This window comes from Podarcis liolepis (genome assembly GCF_965112155.1).
Source record: "Podarcis liolepis genome assembly, chromosome: 7".
In the NCBI taxonomy this organism is placed as follows: domain Eukaryota; kingdom Metazoa; phylum Chordata; class Lepidosauria; order Squamata; family Lacertidae; genus Podarcis; species Podarcis liolepis.
Window position 1 is genome coordinate 86,883,783 of NC_139561.1, and position 26,494 is coordinate 86,910,276.

The window sequence follows — 26,494 nt, forward strand, 5'->3', positions numbered from 1 at the left end:
ACCTAGAACACAGCTAATTTATAATATGATCATGGGACACCCAGAAAGTATAAAATAACACAGGGATGTCAGAACATGACTCATTCCCAAAATACAATTATAAACGAGCCTCTTACATATGTACCTTAAGTACATATGAGAGGTGTGAGATTGCTTCTGCCAGGTAATCTCATATATATTAAGTCTGTTTTCAGACAAACTCTCATCTCATCCACACAAATAAGCCTTTTTTCTTTTCTAATCTTTCATATTTGTCGGAGTTGAAAATCCCTGTTTGTGGAGAACTATAGAATAGCCAATGTTCTTCAAGAGAGAGGCATGAATACTATTTCTGCTTGCATGGATACAGATAGTGATAGAGATCATAGGGGTAGAGAGATACTACACCGAAATGTTAATTTTTTTGGTTTTGGTTTTTTAAAATAACTTTTATTAGTATTTTCCACACAACAACAACACAAAAGATATCAAAAAATAACAATACACAACACACAAAAGTCAACATTCGAAAACTAAAGAAAGCAACAACAATAACAACAAACAAATCCATATCTTACAAGTTAATATTATATTATAAACAACAGGAAGAAGACATTGACTTCCACCAATCTCACAGCACCTCCTTTATCTCTCATTGTGTCTTCCTGTTGTCCTGATCATCTCTATCCTAACATCTAGATATAAATCCTTATTTCATATTTATTTGATTGCCCTTGAATATTCCCACCATACTTGCCATGTTTTCCTGCCTCACCCTTTGAGAACCACTGGTCTGAGAACGGAAAATCAAGATGACAGACTATGCCAAAATAGCAAAACTAACTAGGAAGCTCAGAAATCAAGAAGACAAGAATTTTTTTAAAAGAATGGGGAAAGTTTATAATTTATATACAAGACCACTGCAAGCAGGTTAAAACAATGGCAGGATTTTAATCACGCTTGTAAAGTAACGGAAACTATGGACAATTTAGAAGGAAAAATATTTGGATAAATATTGACATGCAGTTGTAATTATTTTTACTAGGACCCAGGGAAGGGATGGGGGGAAGTCAGGAGATTCAGAGTACAGTGGTACCTCGGGTTACAGATGCTTCAGGTTACAGACACTTCAGGTTACAGACTCCACTAACCCAGAAATAGTACCTTGGGTTGAGAACTTTGCTTCAGGATGAGAACAGAAATCGCGCAGCGGGAGACCCCATTAGCTAAAGTGGTACCTCAGGTTAAGAACAGTTTCAGGTTAAGAACAGACCTCCAAACGAATTAAGTTCTTAACCTGAGGTACCCCTGTAATAGCAGTATTTGGTTTTAAATTGATGTTTGTTGTGTGTTTATATATATATTTAATCAAATAAAATATTTTTTAAAAAGAGAACCACTGAGGTCACCCACAGCCATTATTGATATAATTTTACATAATGTATTTTCGATGAATCCCCATTTCTTTATCCAGCTAGATCATGGGTAGGCAAACTAAGGCCCGGGGGCCGGATCCAGCCCAATCGCCTTCTCAATCCGGCCCGTGTACGGTCCAGGAATCAGCATGTTTTTACATGAGCAGAATGTGTGCTTTTATTTAAAATGCATCTCTGGCTTATTTGTGGGGCATAGGAATTCGTTCCTGTTTTTTTTCTTCAAAATATAATCTGGGCTCCCACAAGGTCTGAGGGACAGTGGACCGACCCCCCGCTGAAAAAGTCTGCTGACCCCTGAGCTAGACCATAGTCCCAGGCCTCCTTAGATTGCCACCAAAGCAGGGAGTGCCCCCCACCCTCCATTCCTGTTGCGGCACCACGCCAGAGGGACACAAGCAAAACAGGCGCCTGCCCTTCGAGGGAGCTGTCTGAACACGCAGACATGCGAGATGGGGACGCAGCTGATGGTAACCAGAAGCTTCTGTGGATTAAACACAAATTCTCTCTCTCTCTCTTTCTGCCTGCTTGCCCGCCTGGCACCTGCTGATTTTTATGATCCTCAACTCATCCACAAAGCACCAGTCACTTCCGTGCCCCTCGGGCGCAATGACTAACCATTCATAAAAAGGGAGGCCAAGGCAGTTGCAAAACAAGTCTAAGCAGATTTCACTGGGGAAGAGCTACAGCTCAGTGGTTTGGACGCAGGAGGTTGCAGGTTCGATCCCAGCATTTCCACGTAGGGTTGGGGGGTTTATAATGAATTGAAAAAAATGTTGAAATATACATTTATTAAGAAACCAGAGGCCTTTCTTCCTGGGATAATACGTTTGGAATTGCCCCCAAAAGATGGTAGATTGTTTTTGTATGCCACAACTGCATCTAGAATTTTGTTAGCTAAGAATTGGAAATCACAAGAAGTCCTGACAGTGGAGGAATGGCAGATGAAGATGATGGACTTTTCGGAGCTAGCTGACCTGACCAGAAGAGTCCGTGACCAGAAGGAGGAGGAGTACCAAGAGGAATGGAAGAAATTTAAAGACTATTTAGTTAAATATGCTAAGATAGCTTAATTGGAAAAACTTGCAAATTCCAGATAGGCTTAGAATTTAATTATGTAATTTCAGAGAATAATATGTTTAAAGTCAAAATGAAAACAAAGTACAGTTGTGCCCCGCAAGACGAATGCCTCGCAAGACGAAAAACTTGCTAGACGAAAGAGTTTTCCGTTTTTTGAGTCGTTCCGCAAGATGAATTTTCCTATGGGCTTGCTTCGCAAGACAAAACGTCTTGCAAGTTCTTGCGAGTTTGTTTCCTTTTTCTTAAAGCTGCTAAGCCATTAATAGCCGCTAAGCCGCTAATAGCCGTGCTTCGCAAGACGAAAAAACCGCAGGACGAAGAGACTCGCGGAATGGATTAATTTCGTCTTGCGAGGCACCACTGTAAGAGGTTAAGTGATTAAGTTAATTTTATGAGAAAATAGGTTTTGGAAAACTGTTACAATGATATACACTGAAATTCAGCCAGGGGGATTGAGGAAGTCACTTAACAATGTTACTAAGACTGGATCAAGTACAGCTAAGATGCATGTTTGTTTGTCTGTTTAACATTTTTGGAAAACCAATAAAAAAAAATTGAACAAAGAAAGTAGGGTTGGGGGAGACTCCCTGTTGAAACTCTGAAAAGCTGCTGCCAGTTTGTGTGGAGAATAGAAAACCTCCAAGTGTTTCCTTATTTTTCAGGGACAGGACAGCCCCAGATTTACAGAGGCCATTCCGGTTTCTGATTTGATCCCAGAATGTCCCGCTTTCCCTTGGGACGTCCCTATTTTCATCAGATAAATGTTGGAGGGTAATTATGCAACCTCCGAGCCACAGAGATAAGTTAAATATACAACATTTAGAAGACATCTGAATAGGGAAGTTTTTGAATGTTCAATGTTTTATTATGTTTTTATATATGTTGGAAGCCGCCCAGAGTGGCTGGGGCATCCCAGTCAGATGGGAGGACATTATTATTATTGTTATTATTATTATTATTATTATTATTATTATTATTATTATTATTATTTTATATGCAGAATTCATCATGCGAAAGGCTGGGCTGGATGAATCCCAACCCAGAAGTACGATTGCCAGAAGAAATATCAACAACCTCAGATATGCAGATGATAAAACCTTGATGGCAGAAAGTGAGGAGGAATTAAAGAACCTTTTAATGAGGGTGAAAGAGGAGAGTGCAAAATATGGTCGGAAGCTCAACATCAAAAAAACTAAGATCATGGCCACTGGTCCCATCACCTCCTGGCAAATAGAAGGAGAAGAAATGGAGGCAGTGAGAGATTTTACTTTCTTGGGCTCCCCTGAACATTTTTTTTTTAGAAAAAAAAGCACTGCATACATCACAAGCAGGACACAAACACCACAGCCCTTATTCACAAGATACTGTTATCTGAAATATATATAGCCCTTTTTTGTGCGATGGTACTCACTGGTGACGCTGTGGGTCAAACCACAGAGCCTCTTGGGCTTGCCAATCAGAAGGTCAGCGGTTCGAATCCCCGCGACGGGGTGAGCTCCCGTTGCTCGGTCCCTGCTCCTGCCAACCTAGCAGTTTGAAAGCACGGCAAAGTGCAAGTAGATAAATAGGTACCACTCCAGCGGGAAGGTAAACGGCGTTTCCGTGTGCTGCTCTGGTTCGCCAGAAGTGGCTTAGTCATGCTGGCCACATGACCTGGAAGCTGTACGCCGGCTCCCTCGGCCAATAAAGCGAGATGAGCACCGCAACCCCAGAGTCGGTCACGACTGGACCTAATGGTCAGGGGTCCCTTTACCTTTACCTTACTCACTGGTGGAGAATACTGTAACCTTTTTTCCTGCCTGTGAAAGCCTTTTTATGCTGGCACCTGCTTTGACCGACATAAGCATATATATATTTGCCATTACGTGCTTGGACAAAGCTTGCTTGCTCCTTCATTAACAGCCAATTTGTGGGAAAATGATTGCTTGTACATTGAAAAAGCCAGCGTTGTGCTGAGCTGGGCGCATTCAAATCCCTATCCAATGATGGTCCCTTGGGACCAGCCACTCTCTTTTTTTTAAAAAAATAATATTTATTACTTTTAAACCTTACAAAAAAGAAAAAAGAAAAGAAAAAAGAAAAAGAAAAAACAATACAGTACAATATATAAACAATACACAACACAACATTAACACATTAAACCAAACGAAAGCAGAAACAGTTCAAAAAAACACACACACTATACCATCTCAATATCCTCTCTTTCATTCCCTTGTTTCATCGACCTCCTCACACCTCCCCTTTTGTATTCCCGTTTTCCAAGTCTTTTCAGCAAATCCTTACCCTCTTTCATTTATCTTAGATCTATAACTTAACCTATTATAACTATATATTTTCATCCGTATAACTATCTATATTTACCTATTCTTATTAACCTTATTACCAAAACCACTTCTTTTCAGTCCAACATCATTTTAACACAGCCACTCTCTTTTTGGCCTGACCTACCTCTCAGGGTTCTTGTGAAGATAAAATAAAGCAGCGGGAAAAGCTACATATGCCAACCTGAGGGGTTTTTTTTGGTGGTTTTTTTAAAGGGGAAAGTGGAACATAAATAGAAAAGATAATAATGGTTGTCATCTGTCTTGAATTTCCCGGACATTGACGGAATACTGCAGTCGGAAGCAGTGTCCGGGAAAATCCAGGTGTATGGCAATCCATGTGGGAAGACTAGATTTTGGCGAATTTCCTTAAAAGTGGCTCAAAAACTTCTTTTTTGAGAGAGAGAGATTTGGGGAAGAACTAAAGCAAGCTCAACAACTTTGCTGCAAAACGCTCAACAACCTTCGTGTCCGGATTTTCACTTTTTGAAATATGGCAAGCATCTTTTCCCTTCATTTTTGCTGCGGTTTGACTGATTTAGGAACGCCCTTCCTCCATTATAAATGGATTATTATTATTATTATTATTATTATTATTATGCATTCCCCCCCTAACAAAAAAAGTGCAATGTCTGGAGGCCAGATTTTACTCGAAAAGAAGGTCCAACAGGGGCTTCTTTCCCAGGAAATGCCCAAGCGAGTAAACAGCTCACAGGCAGGGCAAAGCCGTTTCGCGGGGTGTTTTGCCTCTTCTCGCGCGCCGTAGCCGCAAAGCCATAGAGACGGTAGGCCTGGAAGGGCCGGCCGGGCAGGCTTGGAAATGCCCCGGAAGCGGAAGCCCGGGAAGGCGCTCACATTTGCAAAGCCGCGACGGAGCAGTTCGCCGCGCGAGTCGACGGCTAGGAAGACGAGAAGGGCCCAGCCATGTGAGGACGAGCCGGGGAGGGGGGTGGAAGAGAAGGAGGCCGGGTTTTTGGGGGGTGGGGGGTGGGGAGGTCCCCTTTCTTGTGGGTCAGGATTTTTTTGGGGGGGTGTCCTCATCACTATACCGTAAATATTCGAATAGGCGCCCCTGTTTAAGAGCGTTATAATTACTGCCGTATTTATTTATGTCCCACCTTCTTCCCTTACAGGGACTCAAGAAGGCTTAGAAAAAAGAGACAAAATTTTAAAAAAATCCTTCCAGTAGCACCTTAGAGACCAGCTAATTTTGTTATTGGTGTGAGCTTTCGTGTGCATGCACACTTCTTCAGATATTAGTTGGTCTCTAAGGTGCTACTGGATTGAATTTTTAAATTTTATTTCGACTACGGCAGACCAGCATGGCTACCTACCTGTAAAAAAAAGAGAGGGAGGGAGGGAGCAGCTAAAAACATAGTGGGGGTAGTGGTGGAAACCGGTCATTAACAAAGCATTCATGGAATTAAATGGCTCCCGCTGCCTTATTGGAAAGGCTACCCCCAGCTCTGCCCCCTGACACCATCCTCTTCTCTGCCGCCCCTTTTCTCGTTCACCTTGGTTGTTTGCAAGTGGGAAGGGGGAGTCACGGCCTTCATGCGCTGCCTCTGGGCTTCCCTTACTAGCAGCTGGTTGGCCACCTTAAGAACAGAATGCTGGGACTCGCTGCCTCCCCTTCGCCGCTTTGGTCTGATCCAGCTACTGGCCTCTTCCTCATGCCCAGGGTCTTCCCTCTTGGCTTATTTGGCTGCTTCCAAGATGCTTCCCAGTGGCTAGTGGAATAATTTTGCCGATTCAGATGGGAGGGGTCCTGCAATAGCATGTTTCCAACCACCTTGCCTTTACAGTGGTACCTTGGGTTACATACGCTTCAGGTTACAGACTCCACTAACCCAGAAATATTACCTCGGGTTAAGAACTTTGCTTCAGGATGAGAACAGAAATCGTGCTCCGGCGGCATGGCAGCAGCAGGAGGCTCCATTAACCAAAGTGTTGCTTCAGGTTAAGAACAGTTTCAGGTTAAGAACGCACCTCCGGAACAAATTACCGTATTTTTTGCACCATAACACTCACTTTTTTCCTCCTAAAAAGTAAGGGGAAATGTCTGTGCGTGTTATGGAGGGAATGCCTACGGGTGGCATGCCTACGGATTTTCCTCCTCTAAAAACTACGTGCGTGTTATGGTCGGGTGCGTGTTATAGAGCGAAAAATACGGTAAGTACTTAACCCGAGGTACCACTGTACTTTGGTAAAGGGCGCTATGTAGCAAAGTAATTGGGTGCATATTTTAAAGGAGCCACCTTAGAGTTTGTGACTCTTAACTTGTTTCAAAACTGTTTTTTAATATTGTGTTTTGATCACTGTAATCTGCCCTGGCACCTTAGGGTGAAGGGTGGGTAAACAACAACAACAGTTAGGATAATTTTATTGCCTGTTAGTTATGAGCAGCGGAGATTTTGCTTCCACAGTAATCACATCGCTCCCCTGCACAGGAGACTTTTAGTGGGTTGTGTCTACTGCCTTAAAATGTTTAAGTGGATGAATAATGATTCTTGGTGGCTAGGATACGACGCGGCAGCTAAAAAAGCCAATGCAATTCTGGGCTGCATCAATAGGAGTATAGCATCTAGATCAAGGGAAGTAGTAGGGCCACTGTATTCTGCTCTGGTCAGACCTCACCTGGAGTACTGTGTCCAGTTCTGGGCACCACAGTTCAAGAAGGACACTGACAAACTGGAACGTGTCCAGAGGAGGGCAACCAAAATGGTCAAAGGCCTGGAAACGATGCCTTATGAGGAACGGCTAAGGGAGCTGGGCATGTTTAGCCTGGAGAAGAGGAGGTTAAGGGGTGATATGATAGCCATGTTCAAATATATAAAAGGATGTCATATAGAGGAGGGAGAAAGGTTGTTTTCTGCTGCTCCAGAGAAGCGGACACGGAGCAATGGATCCAAACTACAAGAAAGAAGATTCCACCTAAACATTACGAAGAACAGTAAGAGCTGTTCGACAGTGGAATTTGCTGCCAAGGAGTGTGGTGGAGTCTCCTCCTTTGGAGGTCTTTAAGCAGAGGCTTGACAACCATATGTCAGGAGTGCTCTGATGGTGTTTCCTGCTTGGCAGGGGGTTGGACTCGATGGCCCTTGTGGTCTCTTCCAACTCTAGGATTCTATGATCTTTCTCTTTTTTTTCCTTCCACCGCCCCTGCACCACAGTGCTTCTTCCATGCTTGCAGTGAAAGGATGCGTCGATACTAGTCGTATAACCACTAGAACGTATTTTATATTGCCAAGTCACATTTAGTCGGTGCTGGTTGTCGTGCACCAGATGCCTGCGTAGTTATCCTATGGGACTTGACAAGCGCCGTCTCTTTTCTTCCTCCTCAGGAGCCTCTTAAACAAGCCCAAGAGTGAGATGACCCCAGAGGAGCTCCAGAAGAGGGAGGAGGAAGAGTTCAACACAGGGCCCCTTTCTGTTCTCACCCAGTCCGTCAAAAACAATACGCAGGTGCTAATCAACTGTCGAAACAACAAGAAACTGCTTGGCCGGGTCAAAGCCTTTGACAGGTAGGATCCTCTGATGCTTGCTCGGAGGTAAATAAAGACAGATCAAGTTCAGACTTTCAAAATAAGTGGCAGATTTCCAGTTTTCCCCTTGGTAGTTCCATCTCCTTCAGAAGTTCAGGGAGAGGAGTGTTGGCCCAGGAGAGGGGATTCTCTTGCAGCCCCAGTTGCGGAATGCTCTCCCCACAACGATGTGTCTGGTTTCTTCATTACAGCGCTTTCAGCAAATGCTGAATATCCATCTCTTTACCCTGGTCTTTGTCAACTGACATGTGTGTTGATAGTGCCCATCCTATTCCTGCGGCGGTGATCCGTTTATAAATTTAACAACAGTATAATTTGTTCACTGGGAATTGAACAATTCCCCTTTGAGGTTCTTCTGGACTCTCTAGAGAATGGGGGTGTTCCTTGGTCACAGAGAGAGGGATGTTTTGTTCCCTCCCCATTTGTTGGTAGCAGGAAAGAGAGAGCCTTGCATCCAGGTAACAGCTTCCTCTCCCCACCAGGCACTGCAACATGGTGTTGGAAAACGTGAAGGAGATGTGGACAGAGGTGCCCAAGAGTGGGAAAGGCAAGAAGAAATCGAAACCTGTCAACAAGGACCGCTACATCTCCAAGATGTTCCTGCGTGGAGATTCAGTCATTGTGGTGCTGAGGAACCCTCTAATCGCTGGCAAATAATAGGCTGTCAGCAGGCTGTAGGTACTTGGGAGCCTAGTGGTCTAATCAAGAAACCAACAAGAGGCATTTAAAAGTATTTTTGAGCAAAGAATACACAGTACCCCGATGAAGGAAAGTGCAAGGCTTCTTGCTATTCATAGAGGTGATAAGGCAAATTCCAATCCCCAGACACCTGGTTATGTTCATATATGATGACCTTTTCTTTTGTAATAAACATTTTGTTAAAATCCTCTTTCTGCTTTTTTGTTTGGCACAGGCTCTTCTACCTGGTGAAGTTTTTGATGGCAATGAAGGGGATGGGAATCTTGTGGCTGGTGGGAGCTGAGCTGTGGGTTACTGTATTTTTCGCTCTATAAGACGCACTTTTCCGCCTCCAAAAATGAAGGGGTATGTGTGTGCGTCCTATGGAGCGAATGCAGGCTTTCACTGAAGCCTGGAGAGCGAGAGGGGTCGATCCCGCTGGCTGTCTTGGCTTCTTTGCTCTTAGGGGCTTGGGGGGGATATTTTTTTTCCTTTATCCCCCCCCCAAAAAAAAACCTAGGTCCGCCCTATAGTCCAGTGCACCCTATACAGTGGTGCCTCGCAAGACAAAAAGAATCCGTTCTGTGATTCTCTTCGTCTAGCTGTTTTTTCGTCTTGCGAAGCAATCCCATTGACAGATCAGCTGATTAGCGGCTTAGAAAAAGAGGGGGAGGGGAAAAAACCAGCAGGAACTCGCAAGACATTGTCGTCTTGCGAAGCAAGCCCATAGGAAATTCGTTTTGCGAAGCACCTCCAAAACGGAAAACACTTTCGTCTAGCAAGTTTCCGTCTTGCGAGGCATTCGTCTTGCGGGGCACCACTGTAGAGCGAAAAATACAGTACATGCTTGGAGCCTGAAGTCCTCTGTGCTGAGAGCATTAGGTAGGAAAAGAAGCCACTCCCCAAACTGAAAGCTTTTGACTTCTCCCACCGATATAGGTCTATCTGTATCCCCACACCTTATCAGCATTCCCTACAGCAAGTACAGCAAAACATCTTCATTTGGTATGAGAACAGAAGTTGTGTTCTGGGCCCTGGTGGCTTCACTGACTTGGACAGAGCTGCCTGCAAGTCCTAGAGTTTGGAACAAGCCTGCTGTTGAGGCTTGTAGGTTTTAGCTAAAAGGTAGAGAAAGGTTCTTCACTTCTGTTCCCCCCATTCCTTAAAAATATCCCCAGACTTTTAAAAACTTAAGATGTATTGTTCAGAATGAAACCTAGAGACGGAATAATACAATATGCCTGTTCAGTCGTCCCTTGGTACTCAGATGTTTGGGCTCCTGAACGCCGCAAACCCAGAAGTGAGTGTTCCGGTTTGCAAATGTTCTTTAGAACCTGAACGTCTGACGGGGCTTCCACAGATTCTGATTGGCTGCAGAAGCTTCCTGCAGCCAATCGGAAGCCACCCTTTGGTTTCCGAACGTTTTGGAAGTCGAGCGGACTTCCGGAACGGATTCCGTTCGACTTCCAAGGTACAACTGTACTTGAGACAAAATTTGCACCAGTTTGCAGTCTTGGGAATTTTCAAATTCATATCCCAAAACATTGCATAAATGTTTTGATCAGCAGCAGCGGATGGAGGGATTATTGGGTTGTCTTTGTTCTTATTTTTATGGTGTATTTTGTGTTTTTAATATTGTAATTTTATGTTGTGAGATCTACAGGTATAGGGCAGTGTACAAATTTAATAACAGCAACAACTGCAGGGGAGGGATGTTTCTGCATCAATTTGCCAGCATCGGAATTTCAGCATATATTCTTTAAAAATTTGATAGCATCCTTGTTGAGTGTTGTAAAAACCACACAAACGAAGTGACCATTGCAATTTATTTTTATCACAGTTTATTTATATACTGCTGTTTGGGCTCCCAAAGCTTTGAACAGAGTATTAAAACAAAATACACAACGGAGCGCAAGAAAGTGCCATAAATCAGTCATCAATCAAGCCAAACAATAGAAGAGCAGGACCGCAATGAAGAAAAGCCTTCCTAAGCTAGAAGATTAAAAGCTGCTCTCCCCAACTACTCATCCCACACACCTGGGGGCTGGAAACTTGGAACAGACAATGAAATATTCTGTTTGTAAAAAAAAATACAAAATTGAGTTAGAAAAATGTTTCCCCAAGTTCAATTTAGTAGCACAGGAAGCTGCCTAATATAGACCATTAGTCGATCTACTTCAGTGCTGGCAGAAGCTCTCCAGGGTTTTTAGACTGGATACAGTCTCCTACTTAGGAGATGCCAGGGACTGAGCAAAGGACTTTCTCCATTCAGATCAGATGCTCCAGCACTAAGCTGCAGCCATTTCCCTTTGCCTCTTAAGTTGAACACTGTAACTCTTCATAAAACATGACACTGTGGGGCTGTTCTTCCTGTAACCCCCTGCTTACTGAGGCTAACGGGATTTGCAGTCTGAACCATCTGGGAGGCCGCCAGGTTGAGGAAAGCTAGGATTGTTCCTAAACCCCAAAGCTGCCTCCCCATATTATTTCAGCCTGCTTGTTGTGCTGATGGCTGTGCCTGGTATCTGCTCCTCTCTATTGTGTGTGCATCTCTTCCTCTCCCTATGTCAGCATGAGCTCATTCCTTAGGCCCAGCTGGCTTCCTCCCAGCCCCCAGGTGAAACCCTAACCCTCTCCAGCCTCTGAAAGTGACATTGTCTTGCTTTGATACAGGGCAAACCTTTTACCGCCTAGTGCGTCCTACGAGCGGTGTCTTACGGGGCTGCAGCGTTGCTTAAAAACAAATTTACTTAAAGTATCGATTACCCCCTAGGGGCGGGCAATCAGTCGACGGGGCACAGCAGCACAAACACACTGGGGAATTTTATACAGGGACAGATGGGCGAATCGTCAGAAGGTGCCTGGCAGGAAAAAGGGGGGAAAAAAAAACCAGGCTATTTGGGGTGCCCCGTATTTTATTTCAGCATGGTAGATACGGAGGAAGGGATTTGAGAAAAGATTTCAGGTTCATAGGCACTGCATTGAACGAGGAGTGCAGAGGCCCATCAGATTAAGAAAGACTTGGGATATTGCTCAGGTCTTAAAAACTAACCACTGCTCCCTGAAGATGAAACACAAAATGTGCACCTCGGAATTTTGAAGGTCAGTGGGGGAACTGTTAAAAAGCTGGAAGTGTTAATTAATGACATGTCTGAATCTGGTGAATTTTGGAATTCACAGGTGAGCGCTGATGGTTCCAGGTTTTTTCTTACATGTCTGAATAATGGATGTGCTTTCTGGGTGTAACAGTCCAGTAAATGCTAACTGCTGAATTTTGAAACTTTCCAAAGCTCATCCATTAAGTCAGCCCCACTACTCCGTTCTAACGCCCCAGCTCAGATTCTGCACCCAAGCCATGAAGGGCGGGGTGGTGGTGGTGGTTTGTGACGAGAGGATGCTGAGCTCGAAGGATGCTGAGCATGATTTGAGCTGCTTATAATAATAATAATATAATAATAATTTATTATTTATACCCCGCCCATCTGGCTGGGCCTCCCCAGCCACTCTGGGCGGCTTCCATAGAAACCAAAAATACAGTAAAATATCACACGTTAAAAACTTCCCTGAACAGGGCTGCCTTAAGATATCTTCTGAATGTCAGGTAGTTGTTTATCGCTTTGACATCTTTGTCACGCTTTGACCACTTACCACTCAAGAGCCTTCTGCATAGGGGGAAAAGGTGGTACTTGTGCAGGAGGAAATGGTAGCTGGAGTCTGGGAGCAACAACCGGCTCCTCCACAATCAGGATATTTCTATCGAGAGACTCAAGGTGGGATAAATAGTCACCAACTTGTTTCCTATCCAGCCACTGATGAAACTCTGGCTGTGCCTACTTACTTTCAGCAGTGCCCCTCAGGTGTTCAGAGTGGTCATCTTTGGCAATCACTCATAGCCGAGTAAGATTGTCTTCCAAAAACACGGCTTTAACAGTGAGTCCGTAAGTGACTGGAGGCCAATTCTGGATCCACACATGCTTCCACCGTGGGGACACAGGTTTCCGGGCGGGAGTTGATCACGGCGAGAGTTTGTCAAACGTGCCTTCCTCTTAGCACGTTTCTCCCTTTCATCCTGAACTCAAATGTCTTCAAAGTCCATGGTTCCAGTTACAGATAGGTAGCCGTGTTGGTCTGCCATAGTCAAAATAAAAAAATTCCTTCCAGTAGCACCTTAAAGACCAACTAAGTTAGTTCTTGGTATGAGCTTTCGTGTGCATGCACACTTCTTCAGATACACACTTCTTCAGATACACACTTTTTCTTTGGTATCTGAAGAAGTGTGCATGCACACGAAAGCTCATACCAAGAACTAACTTAGTTGGTCTTTAAGGTGCTACTGGAAGGAATTTTTTTTATTTCAAAGTCCATGACACCTTTGGTAAAGGCTGTTCTCCAGTTGGAGCACTCGCAGGACGGTGTTTCCCAGTTGTCAGTGTTTACACTACATTTTTTTATATTTGCCTTGAGAGAACCTCTTTTGCTGACCACCAGCATTATGCTTTCCATTTTTAAGTTCGGAATAGTTTCGTTTTGGAAGATGATCATCAGGCATCCGCACAACATGACCAGTCCAACGAGGTTGATGTTGAAGAATCATTGTTTTGACATTGCTGATCTTTGCTTCTTCCAGTACACTGGCATTAGTTCGCCTGTCTCCCTAAGTGTAAAAATTTTTGGAGACACCATTGATGGAATCTTTCGAGGAATTGGAGATGGCGTTTACAAGTGGCCCATGTTTCACAAGCATACACGTTTCACAAGCATACAGTATGCATCATGGAACAAGTGCACTCTGGGCTTGTAAGCAGGTTGTGGGTGGGGACGGCCAAAGGGGAAACTACCCTGACTGCAGTTTCAAAGTGGCCCTCCAGGAAATATATCTGATATGCAGATGGTATAAGTTACTTCTGCACATCTATGGAAATTGGTGATTAGCAGACTTCCTGCAAATGATCTTGGGCGTAAGGCAATGGATACCTTTCTCAACAGCATGCTGACTCCTGCTTTGCAAGGTGTGAATTGGCCCATAGTGAATAAGCCTTTCGGAAGTGTTTCAGAGTCCCCTGTTAAAGCTAGAGGCTCTGGCCAATATCTCTTTTCTCTTCCCCCAACATCCCACCCCCTCCCCCAGCCAGCCCGGCCATCCATCCATCCATCCAGGCAGGCAAGGAGATCCAGCTCAATATTGCAGCTCGGGTTTAGCGCAGGACGAGGCTCCAATTTCGACAAGTCAGAGGTTTCTGCAGAGGCGACAACTGATGTTCAGGAAACGGGGAGACAGCGGAGTCCTGATGATTAATTCAGGACGAAAGGGAGAGGAGGCTGATAAGGGGAAGCTTGAGAACTGCCAGGTCCTGGCTGGACCCATCTCTACCTCTCACCAGCTTGAAGCCCAAAGCACTGGAGAAGACCATAAGAAGAGGGTCAGGCCAGTGGCCTCATCCTGTTCTCAGGTGGCCAAGCAGATGCCTCTGGGGACCCTGAGCACAAGACGAGCCTCTCAGCTTGTAGTCCCCGGAGACTAGTACTGAGAAGCATCACTGTCTCTGAAAATGCAGGCGCACCACAGCCATTGCGACTGTTGTTTAGTCGTTTAGTCATGTCCGACTCTTCGTGACCCCCTGGACCAGAGCACGCCAGGCACTCCTGTCTTCCACTGCCTCCCGCAGTTTGGTCAAACTCATGCTGGTAGCTTCGAGAACACTGTCCAACCATCTCGTCCTCTGTCGTCCCCTTCTCCTTGTGCCCTCCATCTTTCCCAACACCAGGGTCTTTTCCAGGGAGTCTTCTCTTCTCATGAGCTGGCCAAAGTATTGGAGTCTCAGCTTCAGGATCTGTCCTTCCAGTGAGCACTCAGGGCTGATTTCCTTAGTAGCCATCAATAGACCTCTCTTCCTCCATGAATTTATAGAATTGCGTTTTAAAGCCATCCAAGTTGGTGGCCATCGCTGCCTCTCACAGGAGCAAATTCCATACTTTAACTCGGCGCAGCATGAGGGAGAACTTCCTTTTATTTGTCCTGAGTCTTCAGTTTGAATGTCCCTGAGTTCTAGAATTATGAGACAGAGAGAGAAACCTCTGCCTCCTTTCGCCGTGCCATGCGTAGTTTTTATACACTTAAGCAGAGGTTGTATACCTGAAGGAGCATCTCCACCCCCATCATCCAGCCCGGACACTGAGATCCAGTGCCGAGGGCCTTCTGGCGGTTTCCTCGCTGCGAGAAGTGAGGTAACAGGGAACCAGGCAGAGGGCCTTCTCGGTAGTGGTGCCTGCCCTGTGGAACGCCCTCCCAGCAGATGTCAAGGCAATAAACACCTATTTTACTTTTAAAAGACAATGCTGTATTGCTTTAATATTTGGTTGGAAGCTGCCCAGAGTGGCTGGGGAAACCCAGCCAGATGGGCAGGGTATAAATAAATTATTATTATTATTATTATTATTATTATTATTATTATTATTTATTTATTTATACCCCACCCATCTGACCGGGTTTCCCAAGCCACTCTAGCCGGCTTCCAACAAAATATTAAAATACAATAATCTATTAAACATTAAAAGCTTCCCTAAACAAAGCTGCCTTCAGGTGTCTTCTAAAAGCCAGAGAGTTGTTTATTTCCTTGACATCTGATGGGAGAGCCTTCCACAGGGCGGGCGCCACTACCAAGAAGGCCCTCTGCCTGGTTCCCTGTAACTTCGCTTCTCGCAGTGAGAGAGCCACCAGAAGGCGCTTGGCGCTGGATCTCAGTGTCTGGGCTGAATGATGGGGGTGGAGACGCTCCTTCAGGTATACTGGGCCGAGGCCGTTTAGGGCTTTAAAGGTCAACACCAGCACTTTGAATTGTGCTCGGAAACGTACTGGGAGCCAGTGTAGTTCTTTCAGGACCAGTGTTATATGGTCTCTTGTAGTTTCCGGATCACCTTCAAAGGTAGCCCCAAGTAGAGTGCATTGCAGTAGTCCAAACAGGAGATAACTAGAGCATGCAGCACTTTGGCAAGACTGAATTTGGGACTGGAGAAATTAGAAAGCAAGAGAATCTGAAATTGACAGGTTTGCACAGCCCCATTCAGGACAGCATTTCAACAGCATACACAGAGAAATGTTTTGATTCCTCACTCCATCTGAGTCTAGCTGGTTCTTTGCTTTCTCTCTTCAGGAATTAAAAGTGGCAATAGGCAGCAGAGGATGGGGCACAGGGACTTCAATGTGTGCGAAGTCTTGGAGCACCCTCTTGTGGAGAACGTAGATACCAAATCTCACGCAGCAACCGGTTTATAAAACTAATGAAAGGTGGGAAAGGAGCAGGTGCCATTCCCCACCTCCCCATAATCCTAGCCGCCCCCCCAGCACACTAATCAATGGACTTGTCCAGTTAAAGCAATGTCAGATGGAAGGCCTTCCCACAGCACACAATTCATATTCTATGTACCAATAGCAAAACGTGTATATTCTGATGTAGCTGAAACAGCCCAACCTGTCCTCAAGGGGGAGAGGAACTTTGGAGAAACTTCCAAGCTTTGCATAAGTCTTTTGGGGGAGGGAAACCCTATGGTGGGGGAGGTTTAGCAACCCCAAAACACCCCACTGGCGTCCTAGCATGCCCAGGGAACATGGGATGCAACTGATTGTTGGGTAAGGGACATAATGGAACTAAGTGGAATGGAGTGTCCAGGAAAGGGTATGACTGGCCTGGCTGGAACCCTGACCTGGAGCGCTCTTAGGGATGGGAGGGGAATTGGAGTCACTTCACATTTAAAAGCAAGCTTGTGCTTTCTGAAATGTGGACCGAAACCTAGCCGTCCTTTGAAATTTGCAGTTCTCTGAATTTTGCAATGCAAAAAGTCACGCAGCACAAAAATGCCCCTATCACAGTGTGCATATTAAGGCACAGGTGAGCATCAAGGTTGTTCCAAAATGCGTTATATTGAGGGAAATCGCCTTGCAAAAATGTGTCTGTGAGGGAAAGGTGCATATGAAACGTGCACATGCAAGGGAAATTTTTCACTAAAATGCTGGTGAATTTTCGTGAGGACTTCTTAATGGAAAACGCTAGCTGTTGTGGAAATGTAGAGAGCAGAATTTAAGGTGGGAAAGATTGGAAACGGAGTGAAATTCGACATCTTCGCCCATCTGTTACATTAGGAAGTTGTTACATCAGGAAGTTGTAGCAGAGGCTGGTCCATTAGGGTGAAGGGGGGCACTGCCCCACCATTCTCAGCCACCCTCAGCCAACCCCCTACTTGCCTGCCTCCCTGTGTACAACCTGCCGTCGGCTCTAGCGCCACCTGCTGTCGGCCTCCTGCCTTGCAGCCCTGCCAGCCTCAAGCTGAGAATCTGCCTTCACTTCCCCGGCAAAGACAGATTCCGAAGAGGCACCTCCGAGACGTTGGAAGGCGTTACCCTGGAGGTGGAGAAGGCATCCGTGGCAGGGGAGGAGCAGATGCCCGAAAAGGCGCTCTCGAAGGCTTTCCGGAAGGATCTCATGCGGAAGACGTAGATGACCGGGTTGATGGCGGAGTTGGCATGGGAGAGGATGATGGAGGCCAGGATGAGCTGGTTCGGGATGGGGCAGGTGGGACAGAGCAGCATGACCGTGTTGAGAATGTGGACCGGGAGCCAGCAGACGGTGAAGAAAAAGAGGATGATGAACAGCGACGTGGCTGTCTGCAGCTCTTTGCGGACAATCATCCGCCGCCTCTCCTGGGCACTGACGTCCACCTCCCCCTCGGCCACTTTGCGGATTTGCTGCTTGACCTCTAGGAAGATGCGCCCGTACAGGACCATCATGACCAGCAGAGGAGCCAGCATGCAGGCCATGAAGTTGAAGTAGACCATGTAGGTGTTTGTGATGATGTCGTTGAAGAGGCACTCCCCGCTGGCTGGCAAGGGCTTGTGCCAGCCCATCATGGGCAGTAGGCCGATCAGAAGAGCCAGCACCCAGGACGCCAAGATCACCAGGAGGGCGTTGAGGGGGCTCATCCAGGATTTGTACTGGAAAGGCTTGAGGATGGAGATGTACCTCTCGACGGCGATGGCCAGCAGCCCGAAGACGGAGGCTTGCGTCAACACCAGCAGCATGCACAACATCAGGAGGCAGAGCTGCGACCGGTAGCGGGGCAAACCCAGGTCGGTAAATTGGGCAAAAGGGATGACCACCGCCCCAACCAAGACGTCTGCCACCGCCAGCGAGACGAGGAAGTAGTTTGTGACGACGGCCCGCAGCTTCCGGCTCTGTAGGACGACGGCGCAGATGAAGACGTTGCCCACGATGGAGAACAGCGCAATCAGGCTCTCGCTCAGTAAGTAGGGGACGTCCAGGGCCGGAGGCGACGTGGCGTTCACGGCTTGGAGGGGCTGCTGCTGCATGGAGGGCGAATGGTCATAGGCAGCCATTATGGAGCAGCAGCCATGTTGACGCTGTTAGGGAAAAGCTCTCCAGACTCCAGGGGTTGCTGGGCCCTTGTGAGTCCTGAGGAAGCCCGGGAGTCTGTGAAATAGGGCAGGGAAGGAGGAAGAGTTCAGTCAATTGATAAATAGGTATTGCATACCCTCCAACATTTTACTGATATTATCCTATCCAATAATAAAAAGGGACACGGGTGGCGCTGTGGGTTAAACCACTGAGCCTAGGGCTTGCCGATCAGAAGGTCGGCGGTTCGAATCCCCGTGATGGGGTGAGCGCCCGTTGCTCGGTCCCTGCTCCTGCCAACCTAGCAGTTCGAAAGCACGTCAAAGTGCAAGTAGATAAATAGGTACCGCTCCGGCAGGAAGGTAAATGGCATTTCCGTGCGCTGCTCTGGTTCACCAGAAGCGGCTTAGTCATACTGGCCACATGACCCGGAAGCTGTACGCCGGCTCCCTCGGCCAATAAAGCGAGATAAGCACCGCAACCCCAGAGTCGGTCACGACTGGATCTAATGGTCAGGAGTCCCTTTACATTTACCTATCCAATAATAATAATAATAATAATAATAATAATAATAATAATAATAATAATACAGTGGTACTTTGGGGTAAGAACTTAATTCGTTCTGGAGGTCCATTCTTAACCTGAAACTGTTCTTAACCTGAGGTGCTACTTTAGCTAATGGGGTCTCCCACTGCCGCCGCCCCGCCAGAGCACGATTTCTGCTCTCATGCTGAGGCAAAGTTCTTAACCCGAAGTACTATTTCTGGGTTAGCGATCTGTAACCTGAAGCATCTGTAACGTGAAGTGTCTGTAACCCGAGGTACCACTTTACAGTGTATGCATTTCTGTAGACAGAGCTGCACTTTGTACTTTTTTCTCTGCAAGGTAGAACTGCTATCAAACCACCACAGGTCTAGGATTGGTGTTGGGCATGGGTAGTCAAAATAAGGCCCGGGGGCCGGATCCGGCCCAACCGCCTTCTAAATCTGGCCCACGGACAGTCTGGGAATCAGCGTGTTTTTACATGAGTAGAATATGAGTAGAAAACATTTGGCTTCTGAGATGCTCGAAAACCGAGGTTCACATGTAATAAATAACAACAACAACAACAACAACAACAACAACAACAACAACAACAACAACAATATTTATACACTGCCCTTCTGACTGGGTTGCCCCAGCCACTCTGGGCGTCTTCCAACATATATAAAAAGACAATCAAACATTCACATTTTAAAAACTCCCCTATACAGGGCACGTTCAGATGTCTGGTAAAGGTTGCATAGTTACTTATCTCCTTGGCTCGGGATCGCATAACTCCATACCCTCCAACATTTCTCTGATGAAAATAGGGACATCCTAAGGAAAAGTGGGACATTTTGGAATCAAATCAGAAACCGGGACGGCTTCTGTAAATACGGCACTGTCCTTGGAAAACAGGGACACTTCGAGGGTCTGCTATTGCTGCATCTGCTACATATTTTGAAAGCTGTTCATGTTTCCTATGCATTTGAACACCCCTTAAGAGACCATAATCAAGTTTTGCATGTTGGTTCTTGAGATCGAGAAGGAGGTTTGTCCTCTATGTTTTGGTGCCATTGTTAATCGATGTGGTGCTGGGCTGAACCTTTCAGAACTGCACTGATTTTTCACAATGCACTGATTTTTTTGGTTTATCAGCATTCCTGAGCAATGCCAGGTACTATGTATTAGGGGCGCCTCTCAAGATATTGTAACCAAGTTTTGCATGATGGTTCCTGAGGTCGAATAGCAGGTTTCTGTCTCTGCCTGGATACTGTTGGACACCATATCAAATGAAGATGGCAGCCAGAACCTTTCAAAACTGCACCGATTTCTTTGTTTCTTTCTTTCTTAGAACTCCCGAGTGACACCAGGAATGAGGCATGTTATTATTTACTTATTATATATTACTATCTGCCCTTCGTCAGAAGGTCTCAGGCTGGGTTACATTAATATAAAACACAACCTTTAAAACAGTTTACTTGCACTGACTGACCAAAACTTCTCTGATAAACCAGGACTCTGTTTTGCACCGAAGGCACCTTAAAACTAGAGTCTTTGCGGCTGATTCTTCCGCTTCCACTCAGAAATTGCTTACAAATATATGACAGCGTTCCCAGATTGCATCCTTTTTCTGTACCTGTGGTTTTCCAGACTCTCCTCAGTCAGGGAATGGCACCCTTTCCACATGGACTCATCTGCTGGGCGAGGTGTGAGAGAGATAGAGAATCTGCTCAGTGAAGAGGATTTAGGGGGAATGTTCTAAACTGCACCCTCAATTCACGCCAGGCACTGATCATGGCATCATTGCTCCCCCCAAAAATGCACCTCAAATGCTCTAGCTAGCAGAAAATTTCTAGTGGCCGACAAACATTATCACTGCCATTATTTATCTTCTCATTAAGGAAGCTGATACGTTTCCAGGAAACCCAAGGGGGTCCTGTCTGAAGAACACAGAAACTTGGAAAGATGTTTGGACTATTGGTCTATCTAGTTTGGTATGGTCTAAAAGCTATGGTTTTCCCAGTAGTGATGTATGGAAGTGAGAGCTGGACCATAAAGAAGGCTGATCGCCAAAGAATTGATGCTTTTGAATTCTGGTGCTGGAGGAGACTCTTGAGAGTCCCATGGACTGTAAGAAGATCAAACCTCTCCATTCTGAAGGAAATCAGTCCTGAGTGCTCACTGGAAGGACAGATCCTGAAGCCGAGGCTCCAATATTTTGGCCACCTCATGAGAAGCGAAGACTCCCTGGAAAAGACCCTGATGTTGGGAAAGATGGAGGGCACAAGGAGAAGGGGATGACAGAGGACGAGATGGTTCATCATTCATCATTCTTTGGATAGTGTTCTCGAAGCTACCAGCATGAGTTTGACCAAACTGCGGGAGGCAGTGGAAGACAGGAGTGCCTGGCGTGCTCTGGTCCAGGGGGTCACGAAGAGTCGGACACGACTAAACAACAACAACAATAGCACATTGAAAGTAGCAACCATGGATCTCACAGCTCCTTCCCAAGCATTGGCTGTGAAACCCTGTCCCACCAAAACTGCCTCGTGACCAGAGCCACATTCACACCATAAGTTTAGAGGGCTACGATACCACTTTAAATGGTCATGGCTTCCCCCAAGGAATTATGGGATGTGTAGTTTATTAAGGGTGCTGAGAGTTGCCAGGTGGCAATAGTTCCCAGAGTGGTTTAACAGGCAATTCTTCTTCCCATGGGGCTCTGGGAGTTGTAGCTCTGTGAGAGGAAGAGATGCCTCTTAAGAGAGATGGGCGATATCTGGTTTTCAACATCGCAGTAAATTCTGATATATCACAATGTCCGAAAGAAGGATGGAGCTATGCAGAGGCACTGGCTGGCTTCATGTTTTTCCCCGCTTGGTGATTTTTGCACAGCGTCGACACAAACACACACCACAATTCACAGCATACTGCCAGGTCAAAAACTAGGAAACCAATATCATGGTATGAACCATAGCTGTCAACCGTCCCTTATTTGGCGGGAAACTCCCTTATCCCAGCGCCATGTCCCGCTGCTATCCCTTATTGTTGATGTCCCTTAAATTTCCCGGGTTTCAAAGGAAGCAGCTCCTCTCCCTCCCTCCCTGACAGCCAGGGAGGAGGGAGGCTCCAACTATGTTCCTTGGCTGCGTTGCTCACCCAATAAGGAGTCTAAGAACGACTGGGGGGTGGAGCTTGCATGCCTTGTGCTGATCAAATTGGCTGCATTGCCTGGGGACTTGCCTTTGCTCAGCGCTTCCCAGCGGAGAGGTGACGGTGGTTTTCCTTGAGGCTTTGTTTGGCTGCTGGCTGGGCTTTCTGCCTTTGGCTCGGAGGGGCTCAGAAGTCGAACATACCTGTGCTCCGAAAATCCCTTATTTTGGCTGCTGATCCCTTATTTTTGAGGCTGCTGGTCCCTTATTTTCAAATCTGTAAATTGACAGCTATAGTATGAACTCGAAACCGGTTTTGGATGATATATTGATACAGTGGTACCTCTGGAGCGCTGGTCGGATCCTAAGGTGTGTGTATCCAGAGGTGTCGTTTCTGCACATGAGTGCGGTGCAATTTAGCGCTTCTGCGCATGTGGCAAAACCCGGAAAAATACTTCTGGGTTTGCTGTGCACATATCCCGAAGGATGCGTAACCGGAGGTGAACATAAGTAGAGGTACCACTGTATATCGCCCAGCCCTACCTCCTAACAAGTCTCAACATCCTTAATGAACAAAAGCTCTTAGGATTCTTTGGAGGAAACTCGTGCATGTTTACAGCGCTGTGGTCTAAAGCACTGAGCCTCTTGGGCTTGCCGATCAGAAGGTCGGCGGTTCGAATCCCTGCAACAGGGTGAGCTCCCGTTGCTCGGTCCCTGCTCCTGCCGACCTAGCAGTTCAAAAGGACGCCAAAAAGTGCAAGTAGATAAATAGGTACCGCTTTGGTGGGAAGGTAAACAGCCTTTCCATGCACTGCTCTGGTTTCGCCAGAAGCAGCTTAGTCATGCTGGCCACATGACCCGGAAAAACTGCAGACAAACGCTGGCTCCCTCGGCCTGTAAAGCAAGATGAGCGCCACAACCCCAGAGTCGTCTGCGACTGGACTTAACTGTCAGGGGTCCCTTTACCTTTTTAGTGCTTTAAATAGGTGGCATGAAAGTGTCTCAGCTCAGCCCGTTTGTTCTTCTGCCTCTATTTTGTCTACGCTGACTAGCCAGCAACACACAACTTATTTGTCAAGGGTCACATGGCTCCCTCCCAGGTTTCAGGACTGTTCTTTCCTATACTTCCTCCAAATAGAATTGCAGAGTTGGAAGGGACCCTGAGTGTCATTGGGGCTCGAACCTGCAACCCTGGCGTTATCAGGATCTAACCAACTGTCTCCAGCTTCAATCTGACGCAAATATTTTTGCCAACCACTCTTAAGACCTAAGAGGAGGACACACACACAACCCCAAACCCAAACTAAATTTTAGTTATGTATTTCACAAAAAAATCCGGGGCACAGATTTTCCCTCGAAAAGGAGGTAGTTGGATGTTCTGGGTTTTCCCCAGCATTTGGGTGGAAGGGAATAATAATAATAATAATAATAATAATAATAATAATAATAATAATTTATTATTTATACCCCGCCCATCTGGCTTGGCCTCCCCAGCCACTCTGGGCGGCTTCCATAAAAACCAAAAATACAATAAAATATCACACGTTAAAAACTTCCCTGAACAGGGCTGCCTTAAGATGTCTTCTGAATGTCAAGTAGTTGTTTATCGCTTTGACATCTGCTGGAAGGGCGTTCCTCAGGGCGGGTGCCACTACCGAGAAGGCCCTCTGCCTGGTTCCCTGTAGCTTTGCTTCTCGGAATGAGGGAACCGCCAGAAGGCCCTCGGCGCTGGACCTCAGTGTCTGGGCAGAACGATGGGGGTGGAGACGCTCCTTCAGGTATACTGGACCGAGGCCGTTTAGGGCTTTAAAGGTCAGCACCAACACTTTGAATTGTGCTCGGAAACGTACTGGGAGCCAATGTAGGTCTTTCAAGACCAGTGTTATATGGTCTCAGCGGCCGCCCCAGTCACCAGTCTAGCTGCCGCATTCTGGATTAGTTGTAGTTTCCGAGTCACCTTCAAAGGTAACCCCATGTAGAGTGCATTGCAGTAGTCCAAGCGGGAGATAACCAGAGCATGCACCACTCTGGCGAGACAGTCTGCAGGCAGGGAGGGTCTCAGCCTACGTACCAGATGGAGCTGGTAAACAGCTGCCCTGGACACAGATTTGACCTGTGCCTCCATGGACAGCTGTGAGTCCAAAATGACTCCCAGGCTGCGCACCTGGTCCTTCAGGGGCACAGTTACCCCATTCAGGACCAGGGAATCCTCCACACCTGCGCGCCTCCTGTCCCCCCAAAACAGTACTTCTGTCTTGTCAGGATTCAACCTCAATCTGTTAGCCGCCATCCATCCTCCAACCGCCTCCAGACACTCACACAGGACCTTCACCACCTTCACTGGTTCTGATTTAAAAGAGAGGTAGAGCTGGGTATCATCCGCATACTGATGAACACCCAGCCCAAACCTCCTGATGATCTCTCCCAGCGGCTGCATGTAGATGTTGAAAAGCATGGGGGAGAGGACAGAACCCTGAGGCACCCCACAAGTGAGAGCCCAGGGGTCTGAACACTCATCCCCCACCACCACTTTCTGAACACGGCCCAGGAGGAAGGAGCGGAACCACTGTATAACAGTGCCCCCAGCTCCCAGCCCCTCAAGACGGTCCAGAAGGATGCTATGGTCGATGGTATCAAACGCCGCTGAGAGATCCAGCAGAACCAGGAAACAGCTCTCACCTTTGTCCCTAGCCCAATTTGTGGGGAATTTGTGGGGAGTAAAATAAGTCGCATTTCCAAAGCCTGCTTCAAGGCACAACCACCAGTCCTCGCATTCCCCCGCCCTCAGTGTGTTGCCAGGTGTTTGGGGCAAAGGCCTATGGCACAAGTTGGCACAATAGTTCCATATGCTAATTTGTATGTCAGGCTGCCTGTTGGAAATGAAAGGGGTGGCCGGCCGATCTCTCGCCTGCAATGCCCTTTGCGATGCACGCAGCTGCTTTTCCCGCAGAGTAAAAATAATATTTTTAAAAGGGCACCCCCCCAAGACCACCCTTTAACCCTTGCCTCTCCCCCCACCGTTTACCCGGCCACACTTTTAATTAACAGCTTCCCCTCACTGTTTGCTAACTCCTCCGCACCGACGATGATCTCTGGGTCCAGCACCAACAAGTACAAATCGGGCAACATTATTTTTAGTTTCCCAAGCGTTAAAGAGGCCAAGCTAGGAGAGATAAAGGGGGAATTTAGACCTCCGGGCAGTTGAGATAGCACAGCCTAGTTCAGGTCTTAATACGGGGTCAGCAAACTTTTTCAACAGGGGGCCAGTCCACTGTCCCTCAGACCTTGTTGGGGGCCGGACTATATTTTTTTGGGTGGGAAATGAACAAATTCCTATGCCCCACAAATATCCCAGGGATGCATTTTACATAAAAGCACATATTCTACTCATATAAAAACACCAGGCAGGCCCCACAAATAACCCAGAGATGCATTTTAAATAATAGGACACATTCTACTCATGTAAAAACACACTGATTCCCGGACCGTCCGCAGGCCGGATTTAGAAGGCGATTGGTCCGGATCCGGCCCCCGGGTCTTAGTTTGCCTACCCATGTCTTAAAAGTTTTCTTTCTTTCATTGATGAAGAAGCAAAAGGGATCTCTGACTCACCCACAGATCTCTGTCCCTGGACCGGCTGCTATTGAAAAGATCAAGATTGGGGTGGGGTGGGAAAAGCAAGCTCACAGGCCACCCCCAAAGCGTTTCCACAACCTGTGCTGCCTGTTCCGTCTGCGTCTCTGTCCTTTTTTTTGTGGCGCCCGTGTTGTGATGATTTCAAAAGTCAGATCTGATAAGTGGCGGTTGGCATACAAAGGCACCTGTATTTTCCACGAAAAGGGATGGGCAGGCGACTGGGCAGCCTGGCTCCGTGGCAGAACATCTGCTTTGCATGCAGATGGTTCCGGGTTCAATCCCCGGGTTCTCCAGGGATCCGGCGGATCTGTCAGTCCCGGGTTCCCGCTGTTGCTCGTTTCCCCCCAACTCTTCCATGCGGTTCTTTGTGATTCTGCAAATCCGGAGGGGAGTCCCTAAGGCGGTGGGATGGCGCCTCGTATCATCATCATCATTTTTAATTTGTATACCGTCTTTCTATCTTACAATACTCAAGGCGGTTTACAAGCCGAAGGAACAAAAAATGTACATCTTATAACAATCTAATGCAATACAAAAATGTGATAATAAAACCTAACTTTAAAATAGGCAACCTGCATCAAAAAAGTAACATTCAACAATCATTAAAGGTAAAGGTAAAGGGACCCCTGACCATTAGGTCAAGTCGTGGCCAACTCTGGGGTTGCGGCACTCATCTCGCTTTATTGGCCGAGGGAGCCGGCGTACAGCTTCCGGATCATGTGGCCAGCATGACTAAGCCGC

The 26,494-nt window shown here is 46.6% G+C and overlaps 2 protein-coding genes and 1 long non-coding RNA gene across 3 annotated transcripts; 2 read left to right on the plus strand and 1 right to left on the minus strand.

The window, feature by feature from the left end:
- Positions 1-5,585: 5,585 nt before the first annotated feature.
- SNRPD2 (small nuclear ribonucleoprotein D2 polypeptide) lies at positions 5,586-9,247 on the plus strand. The gene is made up of 3 exons (XM_083516069.1): positions 5,586-5,739; positions 8,158-8,337; positions 8,841-9,247. Coding segments are annotated over exons 1-3 (357 nt in total). The 5' UTR covers positions 5,586-5,737; the 3' UTR covers positions 9,016-9,247.
- Positions 5,817-8,146, plus strand: LOC310712748. The gene is made up of 3 exons (XR_014528980.1): positions 5,817-6,819; positions 6,991-7,326; positions 7,937-8,146. It is a non-coding gene; the product is annotated as an uncharacterized lncRNA (long non-coding RNA).
- Positions 9,248-16,919: 7,672 nt separating the features above from the next.
- Positions 16,920-26,010, minus strand: LOC310712670 (adenosine receptor A1-like). Its single transcript, XM_083515954.1, has 2 exons — positions 25,730-26,010; positions 16,920-18,518 (listed from the first exon to the last, which is right to left on the minus strand). The coding sequence occupies exon 2, from the start codon at positions 18,422-18,424 to the stop codon at positions 17,372-17,374; it is 1,053 nt and encodes a 350-aa protein (XP_083372080.1). The 5' UTR covers positions 18,425-18,518; positions 25,730-26,010; the 3' UTR covers positions 16,920-17,371.
- Positions 26,011-26,494: the final 484 nt, after the last annotated feature.

Coding starts and splice junctions, on each gene's coding strand:
- SNRPD2 (XM_083516069.1), top strand. Junction 8,338..8,840: donor CGGGTCAAAGCCTTTGACAG/GTAGGATCCTCT, acceptor TCTCCCCACCAG/GCACTGCAACATGGTGTTGG.
- LOC310712670 (XM_083515954.1), bottom strand. CDS start 18,424: ATGGCTGCCTATGACCATTCGCCCTCCATGCAGCAGCAGCCCCTCCAA.